Genomic DNA, 27302 nt, shown 5'->3' on the forward strand with positions numbered 1-27302 from the left:
GTCTCAATTAAAAAAAAATTAAAGAGCCAGGGATATAGCTCAGTGGCACAGTGCCTGCCTGGCAAGCGCGAGGTCCTGAGTTGGATTCCTGGTACCAAAAAAAAAAAAAAAAAGTAAAAGACTGATAATTTAGTCAGCCTTCTTTTCCTGGGGAGTGTATTCTGTGAATGCGCCTATGTGCCAGACTCTGGGAGAAACTAGAACATGCCCAAACCCTGCAAGGATTCCCAAGATGTGGGAGTCACACAGAGAGAGCCTCAGAAAAGCAGTCTTTTCTGAGGTAGTGGAGATCCTCTACCTCCTTCTGTTAGAGGAAATCCGAGAGGGGCCTTGAACGATGGGTTGCTCATTTCAGTTGCGCAGGGTTTTTTTTGTTGTTTGTCTGTTTTTTGAGACAGGGTCTTGCTATGTATTTCAGGCTAGCCTTGAACTGTGGCCCATGCTGGCCTTGAACTCGTGATGATCTTCCTGCCTTTACTTCCTGAGTGCTGGGATTATAGGTGTGTGCCACCATGCGTGGTTCAGTTGCCCAATTTTGATTAAGTCTTTTATTTTTGCCAGTTTTGATTAAGTCTTTTATATTTATTTTATTTGTATTTATTTAGTTGCCCAGTTTTGATTAAGTCTTTTATATTTATTTTTATTATGTCTTCTATTTTTTTTTCAGTTCTTCATGTATTGTACATATTAGTCCTCTGTCCAAGGAATAGCTGGAAAAAATTTTTTTCTCATTCTTTAGGTTGTCTCTATAGCAGCACAATTCATAATAGCTATATCTTGGAAGGGGCCTATATGTCTATAAACAGATGAGTGGATAAAGAAAATGTGATGTTTATACACAGTGGAAGGGCTAGGGATATAGCTCAGTGGTACAAGTGCCTGCCTGGCAAGTGCAAGGTCCTGAGTTTGATTCCCGGTACCAAAAAACCAAAACAAAACATAATAGAGTACTAGCTTGCCACAAGCAAGGGAAACTTGAGTCATTTGTAGGAAAATGGATCCACCTTAAGACCATAATTTTTTTTTGTTGTTTGTTTTTTTCCAGTACTGGGAATCGAACTCATGACCTCGTGCTTGCCAGGCAGGCGCTGTGCCACTGAGCTAAACCCCCAGCCCTCATACTGTTAAATGAGATAAAAAAAGACATATAAGCTTAAATATCACATGGTTTCTCCTATTTAAGAAACCCAAAATATAAATAATGAGTAAAATAAAAGATAGATAATATGAAACAGGGAGATAGATCTTTTGGAAAAGGGAAGAAGACCAACAGATGGAGTGGGGGGGAGGAGGAGAGGGGGTGAAAAGGGAGTTAAAATGTGTCACACACGTGCACCAGTGCCCATGAGGGATATAATCATCGTGTACTGCAAGCACGTACTCATAAACAATAAAAAGTGAAAAAAGAAGAATGGACCGAGAGTGATGCAGTTTGAGCCCAGCCCGGGCAACTCTGTGACTTAGAAGGCCCTGTCTCAAAATATAACATAAAAAGGGCTGGAGGTGTAGCTCAGTGTGAAGGCCCTGTGTGTGAAGGTCCAGTGTGAAGGTCCTTCAGACCACGTGTGCACAACAAATAAGAAAGGGCTGGGGAGGGTGATGAGCAGAGCCTCAGGGAAGGGCACAAAGTGGTGTGGGAGAGGCTGGAGGGCGCAGACACTGCTCCAGCACCCAGGCTGGTGGGAGGGGCAGGGAGGACAGTGGCAGCAAAGGCACAGTGATCACGGCTGACAGTCGCAGGCCTGCTCTAAGCACTGACAGGAGAGCCTGCGCAGGGTGGAGGGAAGGAGGCGCAGAACACGTAGGACAAGTGGGTGCGTGAGCCATGGCTCGAGGCTCTGGCAGGCGGGTGCTGATGCTCTGCTCCGGGGCTCCTGTCAGAACTCCGAGGGCCAGCCAAGGCCACCCTGATGCCTGCACGGAAGCACCCTGAGGGGGAGCGTCACCTCCACAAGGAGAGGCCACCTCAGTTGCTTACTGGGGAAGGAATGGGGTGGAGGAGGTCTCCTGGCTTGGACTGACTGGGAATTACCAATGCGGAGGGTCATGGGGCAACCTGGTAGCTTGGGACGAATTTGCTCCTGACCAAGTCACCGGTGTGGTCAGCAGAGCGTCTGAGCCTCCTATCGTTCTTCCCTGGAGAGCAGGGGTTCTGGCTCTTGGTGACTGAGCCTGTCTCCTGGGAGGGACGGGAGGGTATACCTGTGTGAGAGGATGATCTTCTTCATGTTGTCAGCCATGAGGAAGTTGTAGAAGCGCCGGCACTGGTCCCACTGCATGAAAGTCTCCTGGGCCCTGGAAGAACCACCATGAGGGGAGCGTGTTGGTATGGAGGGTGGATATGGGGACACAGGCTCCCCAAGGGCCTATGGGGACAGTGTCGCTCTCTGGCCACTGCCCCACCTGGATGACACTGGAACAGGGGCTTTCACATGAGCGTGCAAGCCTCTGTGAAGGAGAAACCATATCCTCACAGCACTCCTGCCCCCTCTTCCCGCCCGGCCTCTCTCGGTCACAGAACCTGCCAGAGGCTGCTGCAGCTGTCACTTGAACACTTCCTCCATGTGGCTGCTGGCACAGGAAGAGTTCTAAACTGAAGTTCTAAAATGAACTTCAGTTGCTGATTGAGAAGCAAAGGAAAAGCACAGAATTTAACCTTCAGCCTTGCCCATCATTTGCCTGAGGATGCTGAAGGGACAGGGACACAGGAGCAGTGGCTGGCGGGGTGGTGGGGGTGTCTTTCTGCCGTTGTGCTGTGCCTGGTGGGGACAGGATAGCCCACCTGCCATGAGGGTCAGCCTCGGACCTCCCCGGGGTGGCATGAGAAGGTAAGAGCATTGCTTATTTCATACCCGAGCTCTGCTGCCACATCATAGCCAGCCCTGTCTACAGATTTCCATGTCCGTTGTTATAGCAGGATACTCAGCCATTCTTGCTCCCCCAGCCTCATGTACTGCCCCCTTGCCTCACCCCACCTAAGCAGGTCCCACTACTCCCCCGCCCTATCCATAAAAGTCCCGGCTCAATAAACTGGACTCACACTCTCCTTTGAAGTTATTCCACGAGGTCCCGCTTGGAACCCTCAAATTCAGGCTGCTGCTGTGTTCTTTACCGGGTTATCACCATTTACCTAACAGCTAACCTAGCTAGGATTCTGCCAGCAGGGCGGACGTGGCAGGGGAGAGCTGGCCTTCTGGCCAGGGTGAGTGCGGCCTCAAGTTTGGCTTTGGGGGAAAAGACCAGAAGGTAGACAGCCCTAGGCTCGGCACAACCCTGTACCTCAGGGGATGGCAGCACCTGCCTGGGACCCAGGAGGCCCGATCAAGAAGGGTAAGAGGATGGTGGCTGGGGAGAGCAGTCTGAAGAAGCCAAGATGACGCAAGGCATCGTGACAGACAGACTTTATGTGTGATGGCGCAGGAAAACTGGTGAGTCAACAAGGGAATGGGGAACTCTGGAGAGGGGAGGGGACAAAGGGCATTGGAGTTGCAGGTGGCCATATGCCAATGGGTGGGACACAAGGAGAGTGTGGAAGATCTCAGAGGTGTCAGGGAGACTGCTTGAGACAGAAAGGACCCCTTGACAGAGGCTGCGGGCTACTCAGAATAAGGTCACCTTTCAGGAAAGGCACAGCAGAGCTACACGGTAAGAAAGCAGAGACCCGCGGTGCCTGAACACCCCAGGGGAAGACATGCAAAGAACAACTGGGTGAGAGCTGGCAGGTCAGGTGGGAGAAATAAATTTTACATCTGAGATGCAAATCACAAGATGGGCACAGGAGCCAAGGAGCTTGACTTGCTTCTGTGCTCTCCACGACAGACGGGATGGCAGGAGCTGCTCCCCAGGCCACCTGACGCAGCCGCCAGCAGAAACAAGCTAAGGACTCGGAGGAAGTGTGGAGCCCAGGGAGGAAGCAGCTGGGGCACTGCTCCAGGGAGGGGTGGCTTTGTGTAACCCTAAGGGAACCCTTGTAGATAGGAAGGGTAAGGAAACCCTTGTAGGTTTCGAAAATGATGGAAAGGATCGAGATAGCTCCAACAGGAAAGACACCTCCTGAGAGGTGGGAAGCTCTCAAAAAGTAATGCTGCCGCTGAGGTCACCAAGAAGAGGAGAGCACCTCAAAGCCAGTATGCTTCACTGGAAGTCTTAGTTGAGGATGATAATATGGATTTGTGAAGAGCTTTATTCATTCGCCTGTCTACCTACCCATAACCAAAATTCAGCTTTCTTATGGTGTCTTCACCACTCCTGATCACAGTAAGCAATAACAAAATATTATCCATAATGGTTTCACAGCCATTTGTTTTGAACTGTTAAAAATAGTTTTAGATAGGTGTGGTGGGACATGCCTATAATTGCAGAACTCTGAGAGGCTGAGGCAGGAGGATCCCCAGCTCAAGCCTAGCATGTGCAATTTACCTACTTAGTGAGACCTTGTCTCAAAAAATAAGAAAAGGGCTAGGGATGCAGCTCACTGCAAAGGCCCTGGGTTCAATCCTCACTAGTGAAAAACAATTTTTAAAAAGATATTATAATCACTAAGAGTCCAAACAAACGGCATTTACAATGATGTCCAGAGCAATTGGGCAAAGAAAAGCTGGGCCAACCCCTGCTGGGGTGGGTGCTGCTCAGAGAAAGCTCCACCTTCCGGCTCCTCAGCTTTGCAAACTGAGTAGACCACACACTCCTGAGGGATTAAGTCAGAAGGGAAGGAAGCGGGGGCCAAGCACATCTGATGCCCAGGTGAATTAAAATCTCCTGGCCCCCATAAATTACACCTCAAGTACTGACACAGTGAGCCAGCCAGCAGCTTTCCTGTGCTCTCTGAGGACACACGGATAAGGATGCGGACAGAGGCGCTCTGCCTGGGATGGACCAGCACAGCTCCGAGGTCCCGATGGTGGACAGGCGGCAAGGACACTGTGAATTCAGATTGGTGATGAATGTAGGGGATGTGGATTTAGGTGATACTAAAAGACACCCTGAAAATAGTATCCTTGTGAAACTTTGAAATTAAAGTCCATTAAATATTTTCCCAGAATGTTACATCACCAAACTATTTCCACTTGGGTGAGGAGGGCTCTGCCCATATACAGCTGCATTTTTAAAAAACAGTGGTGAAAACACTTAACATTTACCATCTTAACCAGATCATTCACATTATTGTGCAACAGGTCTCCAAAATACTTTTAAATTTGCAGACCTGAAACTCTCTTTATCCATTAAATAATAATGTTTCATTTCTTCCTCCCTACAATCTTATTTATTTATGTATGATTTTTTGAGACAAGGTCTCACTGTGTCATTTAGGCTCACCTTGAACTCACTGGTAATCCTCCTGCGTTAGCCTCCAGCACTAGGATGACAGCACATGTGCCGCCATGCCTGGCTAAATCATATTTTTATTTATTTATTTATTTATTTTTGTCTTTTTGAGGCAGGGTCTTGTTATGCAGTTCAGACTGGCCTTGAGCTCACTTTTAGCTCAGGCTGGTTTTGAACTCACGACGATCCTCCTGCCTCAGCCTCCCAAGTGCTCGGATTACAGGCGTGTGCCACCACGCCCTAGATCATATTTTTAAACAGCTGCTTTCCCCTTTAATTTTAATATACAAAATCTGTCATGTTCTGCCTTTTTCTTGATGTTTTAAAATGAAAGCTGGCTAGTGGGGTATGGTGGTGCATGTCTGTAATCCCAGCTACTCAGGAGCCTGAGGAAGGATAGCAAGTTCAAGGCTACCTGGCAGTTGAGTAAGACTGTCTCAAAAAAGTAAAAAGGGCTGTGGATGTATCTCAGTGATAAGTGCTTGCCTAGCATTTGTGGAGCTCTGGATTTCAGCCCACCAAACAAAGAGACAAACACAACTGGCTTCACTTTCCCCAACCTGGCGCATCATAACTTCCTCCATCTCTAGCATGCTGGACGCGGAGATTATTTCTAACTTAGTGCTGGCGAAACCAGGACCAGCCCAGGGCCCACGGATGAGGGCGCACAGACAGACATATGGGAGGTCCTAGGCAGGCCACCATCATGGGACAGGGCTGGTGGCTCTGAGGAGGAATAGTAGAGCCTCTGAACCCAAGAGACCCAGGCTCTGGGCTGGCCACAGTTTGCCTTTTGAGATAGAGGCCACTGCGACCCGCTGGTTCAGTTTGAGAGTGTGAGCAGGAGGAAACCATGCTACTAGGGAGCAAGCCAAACCCAGCTGGGCCTTGTTAGCTCCATCGAGATGGCAGCGTGGGGTGGGAGATGGGGATGAGACTCGGGAAGAGATGCTACCCACCAACTTCCTTCTTCCTTAGACTGTTTTCCCTTAGAATGTCTTTTACAGGGATGGATTAGAATCAGATGGTATGTACGCAGCCTCTGATTTTTCTGATTCAAAGAAATGAACAAAACTCTCACCGCACTAAGGGCAAAGCATCCGGTGGTAGAAAAGCTAAACTGTTTCTTCAGTTGGAGTTCTGTCCACAGAGTTTTACTTAATCTTAGCCATTTTCCCCCTTTTGGCTCTGATACCAAATTACTGATTTTTTTTTTTCTTTTTGAGACAGGGTCTCGCTATGCAGTTCAGGCTGGCCTTGAGCTTACTTTGTAGCCCAGGCTGGTCTCGAGCTCACAATGATCCTCCTGCGTCAGCCTCCCAAGCGCTGGGATTACAGGTGTGCGCCACCACACCTGGCCAAATTACTGATTATTCCAAGTGATTTTACAGTTCTTCAGCTACAATGCAGATTTGAGGAAGGCACCATATACCAAGGGACTTTCTGAGTGATAACACTGCTGTTGTCACACACTCATCCACGGTGTGGAGTTTGCCCACTAAAAGCAAAAGAGGGAATGTGCACCACGTGCGGTGGAGAAGTGCCCCTGGCTCTGCCTGTGGTGGGAAGCTCTGGCAGAGACCCTGGGACATGAAGGGGACACAGATGTACCCAGCCAGGTGCATTCCTTGCTTTCCTGGGCACCCACTTGCCTAGTGCGCCATCTATTGTAACCGGTATCTGCTGGTTGGAAGCTTTATGAAATCATTCAATTGTCATTAAGTGCTGTGAGGTCTTCAGGCTCCGTCTACCCTTATTTATCAACAAAATGCTTTTAATTGTATAATGACTGTATTCCCAATTTTGCACTGTAAGATTTTTGAGGTCTCCTTGGGAAAGATGTGTTGATTTTATCTGAAACCAGACCAATAACGCTTCCCTTCCCTCTGTAAGCTGTGTGTGGACAGGGAGCTCCTGGCCCTTGCTCTGGGCTGTGTCTGGTACCTAGGAGGACATCTAATGGCATGAACCAGGGGCTGAATTTGTCTCCAGCCAGCCTGGCCTCAGTGCATCTCCCTCTCCACTGTGTCTGGTCACTACTCAGTGGATGAATTTATAATTCAGTGGGGTTCTTCATAATGAAGATTCAACTACTCATTTAAACCAGAGTTAGGCTGTGTCTGGCCATATCCGTCTCCAGGGGCTGGCTGGCAGCTCTTCCTGCGGAGGGAACATGTTAGTCTGCAAACACCGTGTCATCCAGGGTACTTGTGTCCCCCACCTCCCAGCCTTCAGTGCCCAGCACATGGAACAGTGTGAGCTGATGTGGCAACCTTACTAACTAGGTGACAATTTCCCCAGAGCTTGCAGGAGGCTCTTGAGGGAAGGTGAGCTAAGGGGTGAGAAGCCAGAGGGTGGGGTCTCTGGGCAGGGGCTCTTTGAGCTCAGCTAGGAGGGATTTGCCAATAGTATGAGGTCCCGGGCACAGACACAGCTGGGCTGCCATCACCCCAGTGCTGAAATGGCTCATTGCCCCCAGGTGTTGGCTGGAAGAAAAAAGTGATACTACTAGTTTAAATTCATTCGGCAGATCTGGTTGACAGGCTGAGGTGACCTCAGCCCAGGGAAGCATCAGTGCACATGGCATATGGGGTCTCTCAGTTGCCAGGAGTGCCCATGTGATCTTAGCCCAAAGGTTAATTCCCTGTCCTTACTAGACAGGGTTGATGGACAAGAGATATATGAAGCTCTTTAAGGCCTTGGGAAGCCGCTATGTGAACTATGTCTCAAAATACACAGAACCTCAGGTTCTAGCTTTCTAACTTCTTGAGCCTTCTCTGCCTTGCAACACCTTTAGTTTGCTACTGTGCCAATTGTGTGCTCTTGCCAACAGCAGGTGGTGCTACAGGGGCAAAATGAAGTGATTGTCATTTTAAGATTTTTTTGCACTGGGGAAAAAAAACAGAAGGAAAACAAACTTGTCCTACCTCCTCCTATTTATCAAATCCAGGGCTCTAAACAGAGTCAGCGTTCACAGCGAGTTCACAGCAGTTGATTTAGGAAGAGAATCCGGTGATTCCCATTTAATAGGTGACAGATTGCTGAAAATTGGACCAGCTGTCAGGCGAGAGCAGAGCTCCTGGCTCCTCCAGGCCGTGTTCTCCAGGGCCTTCAGGAGGCTGAACCCATGCTCCCCTTTTACCCCCCCAGCAGCTAGGCAGGACAGGACTTTGGTTATCTCTGGTTCCATATGGCCATGAATAGGAAGTTGAGTATTTCTAGTCAAGCCAAAAGAGAGGACCATCCTTTCTTTCAGCTGGCTTCCCACGGTGACAACAGGAAGGTTCCTAACAGAAGAACCAGGGCTAGCCTTGTCCTGGAACACTGTGGCAGGACTGACCCCTGAGGTCTCCCAGCCCAGTGACCGTGAAAGATGGCTGAACATCAGAAGCTACCTGTGAAGGGTGTGCAAAAGGAAGATTGTTGGGTCTCAGGTCTCAGGCCACATGAATCAGACTCTCCAGAAGTAGGGCCTCCAAAGCTGCTTACTTACATTCTAACAAGATACCTCAAGTGATTCTTACTGAAATGAGACAGTCACCAGTTCACTAAACTGGATGCTGTAATGCACTGAACTGACCCACATCCTACATTTCACAGTAAATTTTAATGACAAAGATAATAATTAACAGTTACATTGTAGGTGCCAGGTACTGTTCTGGTACCTTACATAAATGAACTCTTCAGCCCACATCAACAGTGCTAGCGGTAGGGACTTCTATTATTGTTCCATATGCAGAGGAGGAAAATTGAAGGTAAGGAAAAGTTTCATCAAGGTTATTTTTTCATGTGTACTTTGGGTATATTAAGATCTTCTTTTCTGGCCAGTTTTATGCCTGGTAGCCAGAGGATGATTTCTAGACCCACATTTGCCTTTTGGTTGTGTTGGTTTCAAATGCCAGTACTATGTATCTCTAGAAATACTATAGATAGCCTCTATCCATCAGAAAATGATGATAGGCTTGAACGAAGGCATGAAAGATACAGGTTTTATTAACTATATCTAGAAATATAACTATAACTATATATATATCCAGAAATGCCTTAGATTGGATCAATAAAGGAGGTTTGTTTTCTTTTCTTTCTCATGAAACTTTGGATTTCTTCACGAGATCTGTAAGAACTGGTCGTACCCATTTGTCATACTGAAGGCATTACTATGAAGGGTGCATACAGGAAAAACTGTGGATATAGCTGAAGAGTCCAGAGGTGTGTGTGTGTGTGTGGGGGGGTGTGTGGTGACTCAAGAGATCTGGGACAGTAGTGGCAAGGGAGCCAGAGCGGATGCCATGCTCCACTGGGACTTGTCCCGCAGGGGTCTGTGGGCCAGAGACCAAGGGGAGGAGAAACCTTTCCCCAGGCGGTCACTCCTGTGAAGGTGTCTGGGATGTCCTTATAAGTGAGGTTGCTGATTAAATGACTTCCACAGATCCCTTCAGAAGCCTCTGAGACTTGAGGGGGACTGGATCATAAGGCCTCGCGCTTAGACCCTGGCTTGCCAGCCCTGAGTTCTGTCATCAGCCCACCGTCCTGCCATACTCCTGAAGCTTGGACAGATTAAGTCACCTCACAGAGATTCCCTAGGGAAGCAGCAGCTATTAAGGTGGCTTTGGCAGATCCAATTACAGACCTGGTCCTATTGCAGCTGCATAGCTCAGGCTAACACAACTTTAATGTAAGATGTGAAAGCAACACCAAGTAGGTCCAAGACTCAGGAACTTGTGCTCTGTCTGCCACAGTGTTCCCTGGGCCCGTGTCTGGTGTGTTGGGACATCTCAATAAAACACACACTAACTGGAGGGCCCGATGGAAGAAAGCAACGCACGCGCGCGGTAGGGATGACTCACCGTAGTGCGCTGTACCCCTGGCACACACTGACACAGCACAGGACCTTTTCCTGATTCGCCTGGGTCTCCCCCAAGTACTTGCACACGATGTTACCCCCCAGGCTGAAGCCCACGACAACCAGTTGGGTCAGGGGGTACGTCTTCTTGATGTAGTTTACCATGGCTCCGAATTCCCACGTGCAGCCTGGGGGCAAAAGGGTGACATCACTCAGTCATTTCAGGGGCAATAAATACTGGAGAAAATGTATGCTAGAGAGTTAGCAAGTGGGTGCTGATATATGTCATAGGAGTACGAGTACATGTGTGTCCGTGCTGAGAGAGAGGCAGAGAGATAGAGACAGACAGACACTGCTCTTTGCCTAGACAGAAGGTCCCAGATGCTTTCAGTATTAGAGGAAACTGGGCATCAGCAGTGCCCACGAGTGGAGATACTGTGTATCAAACAGGTGCACAATGCTCCTTTAAAGATGGATCAGGAGCAGTCTGCTTAGATACTCACGGACATTGAACCATATATTCAGGGTGTACATGAGCACATATGTTCACAGATACACATAAAAGCAAGAGCACAGCCCTTTGGGACTAGCATCTTGGGCTGCACGATGGGATGCTATACCCATGTGTGCAATGATTCATGGCACCAAGAAAAGTACTAAGTGGATGTGATTTACAGAATCCTTTTGTCAGTGTTGAGGACAGAAGAGAAGACAAATTTCAGTCCAGAGGGATGGCCAGGATGCCCTATAGGCTTAGGGTACAATGCTCTTGGTGACGTAGGGACAGGGTGCCCAGGGAGCAGATCCATTCAGAAATACTCAGAGGAGTGCTCTGAACAGAGGGTGTCTGGACCAGGTTAGCCCAGGAGGAAAGATCTCAGCTGGGGAACCAAAGGCAGCTGTTGGAGCTGTGCTGTCTCAGCAGCTTCACGAAGAGGAGGAGGCCGATGGCCACACACAGGTGAGGGCATTCATTGCATCCTTCCAGGTCCAACCCCAGAGCACAGGGAGCTAACTTAGAGTAAAATCTAATGGGAAAAGTTAGGGATGTTGGTGAGAGGCACAGGCTAGCGCGGGAAGAGCACAGTTTCTGTGGAAATGCGAGTTGGGACCTGGACACCAGTTCAGCACTCCTGACATCTCCAGTAGACTGGAGCAGCTCACTCCCTAGCCAGCAAGCCCTAGGGGACACTATCTTTGCAAGCAAGCTCCCAACACCCGTGTTCCTTTTGTGGCGACGCAGCTCAAGCCAGGCCGGGACAGCTGCATGGACCAGCAGGACAGAGTGTGAGAGATGGGCACCACTGGCCTCACCTCCAGAGAAGCTGATTCCATGAGCTGGGGGCCAGGCCCAGGAATCTGCATTAAACATGTTTTTGAGTAGGTAACCCATGTACATGGTACAAAATTCAAATGACATAACAGATGTGGTAAAACGTTTTCTATACTTTTTTTTATGCCAGAGATAGGATATACATTGTTTAATATCTTGCCTCCCCCCTCTAAAATATGTCTTGGAAACCATTATGTATCAGTACACATAAAATTGCCTTATTGTATGTATGTATGTATGTTTTTGAGATAGTGTCTCACTATGGAGTCCAAGCTGGCCTGGAACTCTTGGTGATCCTCCTGCCTCGGCCTTCTGAGTACTGAGAATACAGGTGTGTGCCACCATACCCAGCTATTATTTGTTTTAAGGATGCATAACATACCCACAGAAAAATGTGCTATCAGTGAATTTTTACCTATTTACAACAGGTTACTACTGTCCAGGTGAAGATGCAGAATATCCTGAACACCTTTGGAGGCCCTTCATGCTTCTTCCCAGACAGTAACCCCTCTACTTAGATTCCTGATCACAATCTGAAAGCCCCGAGAGCTCCTGGGACTTGGAAGGTGGCAAAGGATGCATAAGCCTAAGAAAACCAGGGGCCAGAAGGTGCTCCCTCCTCCCAACACGGTAAGACCAGGCACCACCTGCTCTCTCTGCTGGGAGATCCTAGGGGATCAGCTCTCCCACCCGCTCCTCCTGGGTCTAGCAGAGGCCGGGTAGTGTGCAGACCTTCATGAAAGATGAGGAACTGAGTGGGTGCTGACCTCCCAAGAGTCTTGGGGCCGGGCTGCTGAAGGAACAAAAAGCTGGTCCAAAGGGAACCCTGACCTCTTAACCGTGGAACTGAAAGGCCAGACTTTCATCTCTACTTAGGTCAGATTCATCCCAGTTCCTCTTTCTAAAAAGGTAGCCATGGGAGGAATAAGTAGCTCCAGATAATGCCGGGTTTCAGGTGTGAGCTGTGATGCAGAAGAAAGGGGCTCCAAAAGTACTCAGTGGGTATCACACACGCTCAGTCCCACCATAAATGAAAAGTCAGAAATGCCGTTAGAGAGTCTGCCCACCTCCCTCGGATCATATGGACTCCTAAATACGGGGTCTTCGAGGAGCAGCCCAGCCTCATGGCTCAGTGAAGGTTCCCTGGGCCCCTGAGTAGTCCCCATGCTTCCAACCTCCCTCTGATGACAAGCAACCCCCAGGTGTGGGGACGATCTACACAGAAACAGGAGGGGCCCGGGAATGGGTACTTTCAACAAATACCCCAGATGACTTTTCATCCTGAGAGAACCCTGGAAAATACTGTTACCTTGGGCAAATTACCACACTCTCTGGATCCCTTTCCTCATCTGTCAAATGGAGGTAGTAATAACAGTAAATATCTCAGAGTTGTTTGGAGAACTGAGGAAGGTGAGTACATAAATGACTTAGATCAGAGTCCAGAACATAGGAAGTGTCTCTTTTTTCCTTTAAAAATATAATTGATGCAAACCTGTACTCACAGCAGCATTATTCACAACGGCTCAAAAGTGTAAGCAACTCATGTCTATTCATAGGTGAGTGGATAAACAAAACATGGGCAGAGTCATACAAATGAATAGTACTTAGCTTTAGGAAGGAGGGAAATTCTGACACACGCTACAGCGTGGCTGAGCCTTGGGGACATTATGATAAGTAAAACATACCAGTTATAAAAAGATAAAGACTGTATAATTCTACCTGTGTATGTCAAATTCGGAAATAGAAAGTAAAATAGTGGTTGCCAGGGGCTGAGGGAAGAGGGAAATTAAGTTGTTGTGTAGTGGGTACAGAGTTTCAGTTCTGTAAGATGAAGCATTCTGGAGATTGGCTAAACAGCAGTGTCAGTGTACTTAATACTACTGAGCTGTACACTCCTAAATGCTTAAGGTGGAAAATCTTATGTTATATGTACTTTAATATGATTTAAAACATCACTTAGGGCCGGGGATATAGCTCAGCGGCACAGCACCTGCCTGGCAAGCGCAACGTCATGAGTTCAATTCCTGGTACCAAAAAAAAAAAACCCCCAAAACAACAAAAAAATTACTTAAATAAGGACTTGTAGCTTAATACTTGAAAATGCCAATCTAGATTTCTAGATTTTTCTCCACAGAGATGTTCTTTGACCTGGGGATCTTATACAGCAATAACCACTCACACCTGACCTTCCCCAGACTGTGGAAATCAGAATGGGACCAGAGTGTGGGTTCTTCTAGGGGATCCCCAGGTGATTGTAGTCCGAAGTCAGGCTGAGAACCTCTGATCTAAGGAACAAGGCCTTACCAGCTTAGACCAGCATGAAAACGCGTTTTCTGAGGCCCTGTCTCTTCCCTCTCAGGACCATCTCTAGACTCCCTGTGCTTTCTACTTGCAGTAAGTAGCTTCCACAGATGGGGGCGCTGCTCAGCCTTTTGGAAGCATCGGAAGCAGAGCTCCGAGCCTAGTGGCGCCTTTCTGAATATTTCCTCAGAGCAAGGTTTCTGGAAGAGGCCCAGTCTCTGGGCCACATAACCGGGCATCTCCTCCAGATCCATCAAACACCAAACAAAACAAACTTTAGATCTCTACAACTGCTTTCTGCTAGTATTTCTTGAAAAGAGTGAATCAGAAAAGCCACATGAAGTGAAATAATCTCACTGTAAAAATGATGCTGTGGCACAGTGGCCCTCCAAATGTGGTCCCTGGAACAGTTCTCATCCGTGTCAGGTTTTCCTGACAACTGTTCAAAATGCACATCCTTGGTCCCACTGCAGAATCACCCAGTCAGGAGCTCTGGAGGTGGAGACCACAGAGAGGGCTTGCAGGGCCCCAGAGCCTTTGATTCAGTGGGTCTGGGTGGGCTCAGAATTCGTATTTCTAACATGTCCTCAGGCGATGTCAATACTGTTGGTCCAAGGATCATACTTTGTGAACCACTATCCTAGATGATAGGAAAGGTATGTGAAATCCTCAATTTTCTGCTTTTTTTTTTTAAAGGGAAATTTAAAAAATGCTCATGGTATTCATAGATAAGAAAATTCAGATGGGTGCTGTAGGACATGCCTGTACTCCCAAGGGAGGCTGAGGCAGGAGGGCTGCCAAGTTGGAAGCCAGAGTGGTAAGACCCTGTCTCAAAAAGATACAAATAAATGCCTAGGGATATAGTGCTGTCTAGCCCACATAAGGTGCTTGGTTCAGTCCCCAGCATAGCAATGAAAGACAAAAAGGAAAGGAAGGAAGGGAGGAAAGAAAAAAAATTGGAATGACAGCTAGAAATCAATTTTCACTGTCCACATTAGAAAGGACCAACAACTTGGCCGATATCAAGGGTGGGAGAGGTTGGGGTAATGGGCCCTCGTGTCTCTTCACTGCTGAGTGTGTATACTGATATAGGCCTTAGAGGGCAATATAACAACATACACTGATTTAAAAAAAAAAATCCTTTGGTCCAGCAATTCTATTTTGGGTGACTTTATACTGTGATATATCTGTACATGTGTACAAAGATGTATGCACAAGAATGTTCCTACAGTGCAGTTAGGAAACCACCCACATTTCTATTTAACTGGCGAGGAGGCACTGCAGTCCTATCTGCTGCCATGGAACAACGGAGCCCGCTCACTGAGGGGCAAAGCCAAGGGATGAGAGCCGCAGGGACAGCACCGTCTCATGTGTGCTTGGATGTGAAAGGGATTCTATGTGTGCACACACCTGACTGAGGATTTGCCAAAAAACTGTGGCAGATGTTGACTTTCTGAGGACAGGTCTAGCGGGGAAAGAGACTTTGTTTCATTCACTGTACCCTGGGGCGGTTTGAATGTTTTTCATTAAAAACCTTCAATTTGCCAAGGAATAAAAATTTCCAGTTTTCAAAAAAAACTCTTCAATAAAAATCCAGCCAGTTTAAAAATCTAGCACCCTCCCCCCAAAAAGAATAACAGCAACAAAAAATTAAATCCTCACTTCGCAACCATTTCCTTGGGGTTCTGCCTAATGTCGCCCACCTTCGCTGATTACTAATCATCTTTACATTTCGCTCTAACATCAAGTGAGCTTCTATTAGACTGTGAACTCTAGGAGATAAAGATGCTCTTGTTCTTGTTCCCCAGTGGAGCTATACGGCCATCTGCTCAGTGGACACTCAGCCCCATCACCTAACTGAATGGATGCACTGTGCTCCAGGCTTTCTGCTAGGAACTTTGACACAGACAAGGAAGGAGACGGAAAGACAGGAAGCCACTTGCCTTCCTTTCAAGTGAGCCAGGAAAAGTGTGGGACTTTGGATTCAAGTCTAACCTGGAAACCCAAGTCCTTTGCCTTGTATCACAAACCTACATAAGTAACAGTACTTTGGGGGTTTGCTGTTTAACTATTAAGTCTCACTTTCTCCCCATCTGATTCCTGCTAGACCCATCCATCTGTCTGTACTCCAGTTATAGACTAATTACTTGAGACCTGGAGCAGATGTTCAGATGTCACTGGGGCTGTTATGAAACCTGGATTTGCTACCCCACTGAGGAGCAATTACAGCTAATTGTGTGGAGGCACTTTGGGAGCCTCCACTTAATTAAATGTAAAAACATCTGATCTAGAGAGAAGGCCAGCCCTGCCTGCCGCTGGACAAACTGTTGGGTTTTATGTGAAGAATTGCCAGCTGTCCCCAGGTAAGGGAAGGGCAAGGACATGTGTGTCTGCCTAGCTCCAGGATGACACGGGGTCTCCTGGGATCACCACCTGAGGTCAGTGACCAACACCCTCTGTGACTCTGACCCCTACTTGTTCAGCTAACTACTACAATAATCTGTTCTTTAATACGAGGGGATTTTAATGAGGTTCTATGTGTTTAATCTTTCTGGGATTAGCACCTATAACAAGATTAGATATGTAATCTTGCTGCAGCTTTTCAAAGACAAGTTGAAATCTGAGACACTAGGCTGACCTTGGTGAGATGAGGACAGGGCTGTCTTGGGAAGTCAACCTGCTGAGATCAGGAATGACCCTCCTGCCTTTTTCTAAGCCCTTGCCCCGCAAGAAAGACAAAGTAAAAACCTGCAGAAAGCTATTTCAAAAGCCATTTTCCCAAATGACATTAGCATGACTAAGTATACTAAAATACAGGGCCCAGCGACGTGGTGTTCCTTGTTCACGGCAACTCTGAGTCATCTCTGGATTCTCCATGCAGGGCCTGGGCCTGGCACTTGGTGGGTGTGCCTCAGAATGTTAAGGTGGGTAAGAAGGAAGTCTGAATCATGAGCAATGAAAGCACACAGTACTGGCCAGTGTGACTGTGCAAAGGGCAAGAAACACGTACGCACTAAGTTTAATCCAAGAGAAAATATGGGCAGGCTAATACCACGGCTTGAGGACAGGTGGGTGGCTGGCTGGTGGTGGCGTGTGTGTCCAGCGGCCCGTCACTTCATAGTAAAAATATGTGACTCATTTCCTAAAGCCAGGGGGAGCGACTGGTAAGCTGAGTCACTCAGGAAGAAAATAGCTGTAGAAATCAAGGGAGAGTGCCTCTCTGCCCAGCACATCAGTTCCTCCTGTCCTTATATCTGAAACAAGATGAGCACTTTTAGCCTTCTTTCCCTGGGTATAAAATGCCCCTGATAGCTGAAGCAAGAATTTGGATCTCATCCTGAAAGCTCAGACCCTCTGACTCCTCCAGTCCTGCTCTGGACAAGGCTCTCGCCTCATTCTCAGCAGAGTCTGCCCAGGTGTTCTACTAAGATGCCCGATCTCTTGAAATTCACCACCTTCACTTTCAAATTCTCTCTTCCATTACCCTTCTCTTCTTCCTCCCTTCCTGCTGTGTCTTCTGCCATTATAAGAACTGACTGTTTAATGCAGAAAAAAGTCTGCAACTCTTAATGGAGAGGTGTCTTGGATCCTGGGTGGTCTCTACAGCATGTGTGGAGTGGGTGGCCACACATCTGTTTTAGTCTGAGATGGCCCTGGAGTTTGTCTGCTGTTCTGATGCATTGTTCTGTTCCTTTTTACTTGCAAAATGTCCCAGGTAGGATGCTGAATACACAGTCACCCCAGGTACAGGTCCTCTCTCCTTTGCAAGACTAAAGCGCTGATCTCTAACCAAGGCAATGTTTTATGGTCTTACCTTGAGATTCCAAAAGGCATTTTACAAGACAAAAACCTCCACTGTTAAACTGGATTGGACATTAAAGAGCTCCTACTAGCATCAAAATATGAGGCTGTGGTTTCAAGTACTTCCAGCATCACGTCTAACACCAGAAAGTTAAGTTTCGAGAGCCCGTTTCACACTATTCAAACCTATAAGAAAAATCAGTTTAGATTGTTTGAACCCATCTTCAATGCCAAAATTCCTCAGATTGGTGCTTTGTCAGAGAACGATGCTAAGTTCTTTGGAAGCTTGTGGTCCTAAGAAACTCAGCCAAAGCCATGTTATTTTTATGCCTTTTGCCTGGTATGGAAGAGACTTGTAAAAAATCCTAGATTCCTTTCTCTCTTTGAATCAAGATTAAATTCATAAGACCCTTTATCGCCTGTCTTTTAAAGTCTTGGTCATAAGACTTCAAGATATAAAGATGTGATCCAGAGGCCGGAATAATTACCAGCTGGGAAACTGTGGCTTTCAGCTTGTCCTGTGACTGCTGGATTTTATCCAGCAACAATTTCTGTGAACATCAACACTGAGCTGCCGGGGTACAAGGCACTTAGCCAAAGACAGACAGAAGGAGCAGAACACTTCCTGAATTTACTGGCCCCCTACAGTATTGCTGACAAAAGCACTCACATTCCCAACATTGCCTGAGTTAGAAAATCAATTAAGTCATAAAGAGTAAGCCAGCATGTCTCCTGCAGCAGCCTTCCAACTAAAGATTAGGCTCTTTATAATAAAACACACTTCAAAAACATCTTCAGGACTTCTTCATCTTCCTTCTTTTCCAAGTGTTACTGGCCGGTCTCATCCACATGGTAGGGATGGATATCTGGCTTGATCCAGCATGCTATCTTCTTTCAGTAAGAAAATTAAAAGACAGTTTGGTAAATTCCACCATCATGGGTGCTACTAGTCATCCTAACTGGATTTTCACCTTGGCCAGAACCTTGCCAGTGCTTAAAGAGTTAACACAAGGGTTAGGAATGTAGCTCAGTGGCACAGCATTTACACAGTACGAATGAGGCCGTGGGTTCAGTCCCTAGCACCCGGAAACAAAGACAAGACAAAAAGAGAGAGCTGATTCTGAATATGACGTTCGTAGCTTTGAGCTAAAAGTGTGTGGCCCAACCAGATCTGGCTGAGAGGCCCATCCTGAAGGTCACTCGGCTGGACAACAAGCATTGTGTCATTCAAAATAACCACAGGGCCATCAACAGAGCCATAACCCATACCAAGCACAAAAAACAAAAAACTCAAAGAATTTTCTGCTTAACAAAAACAGTGTCTCCTATTGGTCCCTGCAGAGTTCAGCAGTTCCCATGAGGTCAGCTGGGAAGCCGACGAGGAGGCAAGGGCATTTAACTGTTCAAGTAAACCTTTGCCTTTTCTCCTCCAAGCTGGCTCATAGAAAACACAACGTTGGAGTGAAGGACCAATGAAGACGCTAATCATTGTCATTTTCTGGTACTTGCTGGGCTCCATGCCATCTGCTTTTATCTTCCTGCCAATTGTCCCAGCAGCCCTCCTCGTCTCTCTCCCCCAGGTACTCGGCCCCCATCCACTGCCCCCAACTCACAGGCTCTTGTTTTGCACTGTGCAGGTCTTTCCTAAGTAGATCTCTTTCTTTAAGTGATGTACCAAAGGCAGCTTGTTAACTGCTTGATAACAAGTAGTAACACAATCCTTATTTTTTTTTTTTTTTTTTTTCCCGGTACTGGGAATCGAAGTCACGACCTTGTGCTTGCCAGGCAGGCGCTGAGCCGCTGAGCTAAATCCCCAGCCCCATTAACACAGTTCTTAGAGACTGAGATCTGGTCCCTGTCCCCTGAAAGGGTATCATTGGTAAATACTTTTTTTGGAGACATGGTCTCACTATATAGTTCAGGCTGGCTTGAATTCACCAAACAGCCCAGGCTGGGCTCAAACTCACTGCAGTTCATCTGACTCAGCCTTCGGATGAATATTCTTTTGGATAAACTCAGTGGATAAGCTTAGACTGACTGTGGCTCTGCACCCCTCCCTGTCCAAACTAGATGGTGGATACCTGGAAATTCTGGCTTTCAGCTTGTTCCTTGGCTGATGGAGCTTATCCAGCTATAGTCTGCTCTGAACACCAGTGCTGGGCTGTTACTGAGCTGTTCTTCCTCCTGTTCTTCCTCCTAAGGCTGGGACTTGAACTCGTACCTGTCTTTTCATTACAGGTGCTGGCTCCATGAGTATCTGGGGGATGCAAGAGCAATAACAGTTCAGAGACCAAACCCACCAGGCCCATTTCTGTGGCTCTGAGAGGTTCTTGGGTGCTCTTGCCTTCAATCTAAAATGATCTCCCCAATCTACACTGGGGAGGCTGAGGCAGGAGAATTGTTGCAAGTTTGAGGCTAGCCTGGATTACACAGTGAGTTCAAGGCCAGCCTGAACTGGACATTGAGACCCTGTCTCAAAAAACAACAAAAAAAGTACTTGTCTGAGAGCTACTTCCTGTTTCCTTAGAAAGAGGAGCAGGGACTCTTGCATAAATGATGAGATTGCCTGGGGTTCCATACCTCTGTCACCCTCTCATCCACTTCATGATCTTTTTTTTTTTTTTTCCACTTTATGATCTTTGATGGAGAACAAGTTATTCAACCTTGTGGAGCCTCAGTTTCTGCATCTGTAAAAAGGGGGTGACTGATTTAATATGTCATCTAAACTACTCAGGAGAGTGCCTGACACACAGCAAATGCCATGGAAGTGATCGCTATCAATAAGAACAGTAACGCCCACTACCACCAAAGTAGGGAAAAAAATCTTTCTACATGCTCAAATATCCTTCTGCACCTCTATATTTTAATGAACAGTATCCTGACTAGGAAACGAGCACTATAACCAAGGGAGTGCTGAGCTGGGGTACAAAACACACAGTTTGAATGCTGGCTGTGCTCCTTAGTCACATGACTCCAAGCAAGGTACTTCACGTTCCTAAGCCTGTGAAGTGCAGACACTAATACCAATCCTCAGGCAGTAAGGGTCAAGTGAAGTGACACACATAAAGCTCAGTCCATGTCTGACACTCAGGAGTGTCTTCAAGGACCTTGCTTAATTGAACTTATCTTTTCAAGGCAGCACCAAGAGTTCTAAAAATGCATCACTATCCACTTAGGCGATTTCTTCTGTGCAAAGAAGATCTCTTCTCAACCATTTCTAATCATGTTAGCAAAGGTGATCAGAAACAAAGGATTAGTGCTTATGTGGTTGGAAACAGAGTTAGTTTGATAAGTAGGAAAAGAGCTTTCATAATTTTCTCTGAAGGAGAGACTGGAGGAAGGTGTAAAGTGTCACCTTAATGCATACGCTGTCCTTTCATGTCTGTCACCTGGGGGCTCCTTTGGGCTGCAGTCAGTGAGGCTTTCTATGGCCTGAGCTGGACTCTGGGCACCGCCGAGACACAGGAAGGAGCAGGAAGACCACCTGCTCTCATGGAGTGAACGGGGACGGAGAGACAGGCAGGAGATGTAAAAAAATATTAGGGGGGCTGGGGATTTAGCTCAGCGGCAAAAGCGCCTGCCTGGCAAGTGCAAGGTCGTGAGTTCGGTTCCCGGTACCAGAGAAAAACAAAAACAAAAACAAAAACAAAAACAAAAAAAAAATTAGGAAAACAAATGGGTACCTTCAAGTCTTAAGTGCCTTTAAGAATGTCAAAGGGGGCTGCGGGGGGAATGACACAGGGTACAGTAAGGCCACATTCTATGGGAAAGGGAGTGAGAGAAAGGCTCTCTGAGAAAATGACATGTTGGTTGAGACCCAAATGACAGGGAGAAGCCAAGCAAAGGCCACAGAAGGCCAATGGAACAGAAGTCGGGCAGACCTGAGATCAGCAGGCCCTAGAGTCTCTCTGGAGTTTGGTGCTTGCCAGGGTCAGCACTCAGGGCAGGATCAGGAGCCAGGTTCGTGGGTTCTAATGTGTGTTGGGGATCTGGACAGTTCCACCAAGGCACATCCAGTCACCCTACATGGAGGAGGCGACTTGGTGGGGGGCCTGATAAAAGTGAGGGAAGGAGACTTAAAAGAGGCCTAAGAAACCTATCAGCCAACTACGGTATTTGGACCTGATGTGGACCCTGGATTGAACAGACTATAATTAAAAAGGAAATAAGACATGGGAACTGAACCACTACTGAGATGTACTATTTAAATTGTGATGATACTATTGTGCTTATGTTTAGGTTGTGGGTTGAACAGTGTCCTCCAAGATTCATGTGTTAAAGTCTGAACCCCTAGTACCTCAGACTGTCACTGTACTTGCAGGAGGGCTTTAAAGATGTAATTCAGTTAACATGGGGTGGGCAGGGTGGGCTCCAGTCCAGTGTAGTTGGTTTCCTGTAAGGAGAGGTTAGGTGGCAGACAGAGACACAGAGGGACAGGGCCACACTGAACAAACTGTTACACGATGGCCATCTACAAGCCAAGGGGAGAGTCTGAGAAGAAACCAAACCGGCCAACATGTTCATCTCAGACTCCTAACTCCATAAATGTGAGAAAATAAAATTTCTGTTGTATAAGCCATTTAGAATGTGGCATTTTGTTTTGTTCCACACAAATTAAAACAGTTTACAAAGGTCTGTGTATCATAGCAATATACACTGAAACAGTCTCAGATGAGATGATAGGCTGATTGGGGTTTGCTTTAAAATAAGCCTTTGAGAGGAGACAAGGAAAGGGGTGGTTTACAGAAGAAACAAGACAGGCCATAAGATGAATAATTGCTGAAATCAGGTGATGGCACATTGGGATTTATTCTGGTTCATTCTGCTATTCTCCCTACTTTCTACATATTTTGAAAATTTCTGTAATAAAGAGTAAAAACAAAAAACCAAAACAAAACTAATGAGGAAACGCAGGATAAGACCTGTGTCTTGTGGCTCTGAAATCCTTGGTTATACTAAAGGCTCTCTAAGAGCTGGGTCCAGGGCACTGTCGGTGTCTGTGGACCCAGGGACCTCACAAGGAGAAACTGAAGTTCTTTATGGAGACTTGGAGGAAAACTCTGCATGCCCAGAAGAGGAAAGAACTACAAAAATAAACTCTTCCAAATTAATTTATAAATTAAAATCCTTACTTAACTGTCCTAGAGTTGCCCAATACCTACTTTCCCTTCCTGGGATCTCCACCCCACTGAAGGTACCAATTGCGACCTGGAGTGACTGCTATTGCTTCTGGGCAGAAGTTTCAAGAGCCAATCTCCTTCCACATTCTCAGAGCTGGTTAGGCCCTTGCGTCCGGAGGTAGTGATGGGGACCCAGAACTCTCAGCTTGCCATGTTGGATGTGGAGAGGAAGGCAGAAAACAATCTGTTTTTAAACCACTGGGTTTTAGGAGTTATCTCTATAACACAATCTACTCCATCCTGTCTCATACAGAAATTCAGTGTAAACCCTGACTGAATCCACCTACAATTCAACTGAAAGAAAAAGGCAGGGAGATAAAAGCACACTCTGAAGAAGCAATTAGACCTTATCCAAAAGCAACAATAATTAAAAATTAACAATGAGCGAGATGTGGTGGCGCATGTCTATAATCCCAGCACTCTGGGAGGCCAATGCAGAAGGAGGCGAAGTTCAAGCCCAGCCTAGACAACTTAGTCATTTACCAAACTCTGTGGTATTTTTATACAATGGAGTATTACTCAGCTATAAAAAAAGATAAACTTGAGGCTTTTATAGGTAAATGGATGCAACTAGAGGCCATATTAATAAGTGAAATAAATAGGACTCAAATGTATAAACATCGCATTGTCTCCCTATGATAAGAACATGAAGGAGTAAATAAAACCCAAAATGTACAATAGATAATATGAAAGGGAAAGAAATTGTGCAAAGGAAGGAACAACTGGGATGAGGGAAAGAAGGATAGCTGGGATAACTGTACTGCTGACGTCTGGTGGTTTATTGAAAGGAACAGTTAATGCTTATTTTTTATATATAGTTTTTGATCAATTTTGCATGCTTTTTTTTTTTTTTGGTACTGGGAATTGAACTCAGGATCTTATGCTTTCCAGGCAGGCGCTTGTGCCACTGAGCTATATCCCCAGCCCTTTTGCATGCTTATATCTGGTAATCTGAACAACTGATGCAAAGACAACAATATGCAATATAACAACCATTGGTGAATTCCTACCATCCTGTCTAGTGAAACTCTGTATTGTCTCTAATTTTTTTTTAATTATTATTTTCTTATTCTCTTTAATGGTTTGATCAATCTTCCATTCTTACATCTGGTAATCTGAACAACTTTGTTGAAGATAACAATATGTAATATAACAACCACTGTTAATCCCTATCATTTGGTTTGAAACCCTGTATCATTTTTAATGTCTTTGTTTTGTTTGTATTTTGCTATTGTTCTTTTTTTTTTTTACTATTCTCTTTAAAATAAAAAAAAAGGTAAAATATAAAAAGGGGCTAGGGATTTAGCTTATTGTAAAGGTCTTAGATTCAATCACCAGTACTACTAAAAAAAAAGAAAAGGAATTAATGATATTGAATTATAGAAATAAAACTTCCCAACTATGTACATTAGTACTGAGGTATAAAAAGTCCATAATACACAGCGAACACACGAATTTAATATCTGATTAACTGTGATGAAAGTTTTTCTGTTCTAGGATGTTACCTATTGAGTTGCTTCAGTTTACCAGTCAAAAGCTACAAACGTGGCATTGCTCTCATGCACGAGGCCACCTTGGATAAGGGAGTCTCACTCTTTATTCACCCATCCTGGGAACCATTTATTAAAACAGATCATTTTAATCCAATATAACACACATCAATAGCACCTGAGGAAATACTAGTGCTTTCTTTTCTTTTTTGGGGGGCGGGGGTACTGGGAATCAAACTCACGACCTCGCGCTTGCCAGGCAGGTGCAGTGCTGCTGAGCTATATATCTCCTACCCCAGTTCTTTCTCACTTTAGTGTCTTCTGAGCTACCTTAGACATTTTATATTTTAGATCTCATTATAGTGTCTGAACTCTGAATTTTCTACTTCTTCAGGGTCACATTTGGCTGATCTTATCCCCTAAAGATTAACAGATACACTTTAACAGTTAAAAGATGCACCAGTGTATAAAAGCTAAATGGCATGGCTAGAAAAATCACCTATCTTTTCTAGGTCAGCTGTCTTTCTTGAAAATTACTACATTTTAACAAACTATAGGAATTTACTTCTACAATTCCAAGGAAACAAAAATGTAACAACAAAAACAAATTAGGGAGATAGAGAAATTACTTTTTCAGATTGGGGGCTGAAGCTCTTTCTAGGTGGACCTATTTCCTCCCCATAGCCTTTTTTGTGCTCAGATTTAAGACATTGGTCCATATGCCCCATGCTATTATTACACTTGATCTCAGCCAAAAGGCTGGGAAGCGATGCTCCATGCTATTATTACTGTTATTATTGTTATTTATTCTGGTGGTACTGGGGATTGAACCTGGGGCCTTTGCAGAGAGCTATATCTCCAGCCCTTTTAAATTTTATTTTTGAGACAGGTAAGATGCCTATTTTTTTGTTGTTGTTTTTTTTCCAGTACCAGGAACCGAACTCACGACCTTGTGCTTGCCAGGCAGGCGCTTTTGCCGCTGAGCTAAATCCCCAGCCCCAAGATGCCTATTTTTGAGACACTAAGATGCCTAGGCTGGGCTTGAATTTGCCATCCTCTTGCCTCAGCCTCCCAGAGTACTGAGATTACAGGCAGGCACCACCATGCCATGCATGCTTTTCATGGGAATGGAGCATCCTGCTTTTCTGCTCAGCTTGTCCTCCCCAGGGCCCACTATCCTGCCCAGGAGTGCCCACTCTTTGTGAGCCCATCTGTTTGTCAGATCACCAAGGGGGAATCTAGTGCGACTCCTCACCTGGCCCTCTTTCTGCACGCGTCACACAGTGCTGGAATTGTTTGTTGATAGGCCTGTCTCCCTCTGCACAGCTCACTTATCTGGGTCACACAGAGCATTGCTAACCCCTACTGACATTAACAGCCTCCAGATATTTAAAAATGAACCTAATACTCTGCCTCCACTGCACGCCAAGACCTTAGTAACACACAATTACTGTAGCTGAAGGACTGGGAACTTGAGCAAACTGCTCCAGACCACACGGCCAGTCGTGGACAGGGCTGGGCTCTGGTGCAGAGCTGGTCTCTTGCCTGGTGCCCTTTCTGAAAATGCACTCCACACAGAGCGTGCACTCCTCAATCTTCCTGCTTCCAGATCCCTGGACTTGGTAATGCCTTCCTTCTGGCCTCCTTTGCTATACCACCCACAGCACCCTGGGGACTCATCAGGCACAGCTCTGCTACCAGCTGCAAGAGGGCTCTGGAGGCCAGGGCAGCTGGATGAGGGCCCCTATCTAACTCTCCTTCTTAGCTGCTGTGATGTCCTTGCCCACACGTGGTCTCTTCCTGAGCTTTTCAGCAGAAGTGACTTGTCTCCTGGCCACTGTGAAGTTAAAGGACTTATCTCTATGGAGACCTTGGCACTGTGGCTGGCACACCTCAGTGCCCTTCCTGGCATTTCTTATCTTGAGCTGTTGGCATTCTTGCTGCTAGATAGCACTCCCAAGCCTCTGCCTGGCCCTGTGGCCAGGCCACACCTTCCTGTCCTGCTTGTACACATGGAGCTTTATCTGTACCTACAAGACCTATGCTTAGGTCCCATTGTTTTCATTTGTGTTAGACTTTGCCTATTTCTCCCATATCCTCCTCTGTGTCATCTATAAGCTGGATGTTCATCTCTATCTTTGAATCGCTGACCAAACTGTGGACAGAGCCTGTGTAAAGCGGTGTCTGCAGGTGTGGGAGTGAGCGCAGAAGAGAGAACAGCCTTGGAGCAGCCAGCCCTATGCCTGGCATGAAGCAGTTATGTGTGTTCAAACTTCCCTACCCATGACCTTCCTATGCCCACCCTGCAGGACACAGCACCCTTGTGTGTTACCAGTGACAGTATCAACCGGAATGACCTTCCAGGAGACAATCTGACAATGTGTAAAAACATGAAAACAAGTCACCTCTGGAAATTTACTCCGAAGAAGTCATTAAAGAGAAGAAACAAATTCTTATGTACACAATATTTATAATAACAAGTCATTGTTTAAAATGCTGGAAAGCTTTAAATAACCTACACACCCCACAAAGAGGAATGGTTAAATAAATTATAACAGTAATAATACCAGTGTGGTTCTCAATATGATTAACTACAATGACTATATATTTTAGATAGATACACAGTATGACTACAACTAAATAAAAACTATACATAGAGAAAGACAGAACAGAAAGATAAAAAAATAGAAACTTATAGTTATGGTAAGATTATAGATATAATTTTTGGTTGTTTCCCATTAAAACAATTTATTTGGTCATAAACATCCCAAATGTTTGTGCACAGATTCATAATTCTGTGTGTTTATTCTTTATATGTGCATATATATTGTGAAGGGGGAGATAAGTAAGAATCAAGGATGAACAGTCCAGAAGCCGGAGTTTGTGCTAACAGAGGACTTCCACTGAAGTTAAAAAGCATTTGCCTAAGCCTGAAAGCCAGTTCCTCTCCTCCAGGAACCTGAAGGTTCAGGGAGCTGCTAATGTTCCACTGACCCTCACATACCACCTCACACCTTTGCCTGCCAGTC

The 27302-nt window shown here is 46.0% G+C and overlaps 1 protein-coding gene across 1 annotated transcript in view; it reads right to left on the reverse strand.

The window, feature by feature from the left end:
* Abhd2 (abhydrolase domain containing 2) overlaps positions 1 to 27302 on the reverse strand; it is a 104351-nt gene that overhangs the window by 14085 nt on the left and 62964 nt on the right. The window contains exons 6-7 of the mRNA XM_005381560.2: positions 10173 to 10356; positions 2203 to 2295 (exon numbers count right to left, since the gene is read on the reverse strand). Coding sequence (XP_005381617.1) covers positions 2203 to 2295; positions 10173 to 10356 — 277 coding nt within the window. The remainder of the gene's footprint in view (positions 1 to 2202; positions 2296 to 10172; positions 10357 to 27302) is intronic.

This window comes from Chinchilla lanigera, unplaced genomic scaffold (assembly GCF_000276665.1).
Source record: "Chinchilla lanigera isolate Chin_1 unplaced genomic scaffold, ChiLan1.0 scaffold00015, whole genome shotgun sequence".
In the NCBI taxonomy this organism is placed as follows: Eukaryota; Metazoa; Chordata; class Mammalia; order Rodentia; family Chinchillidae; genus Chinchilla; species Chinchilla lanigera.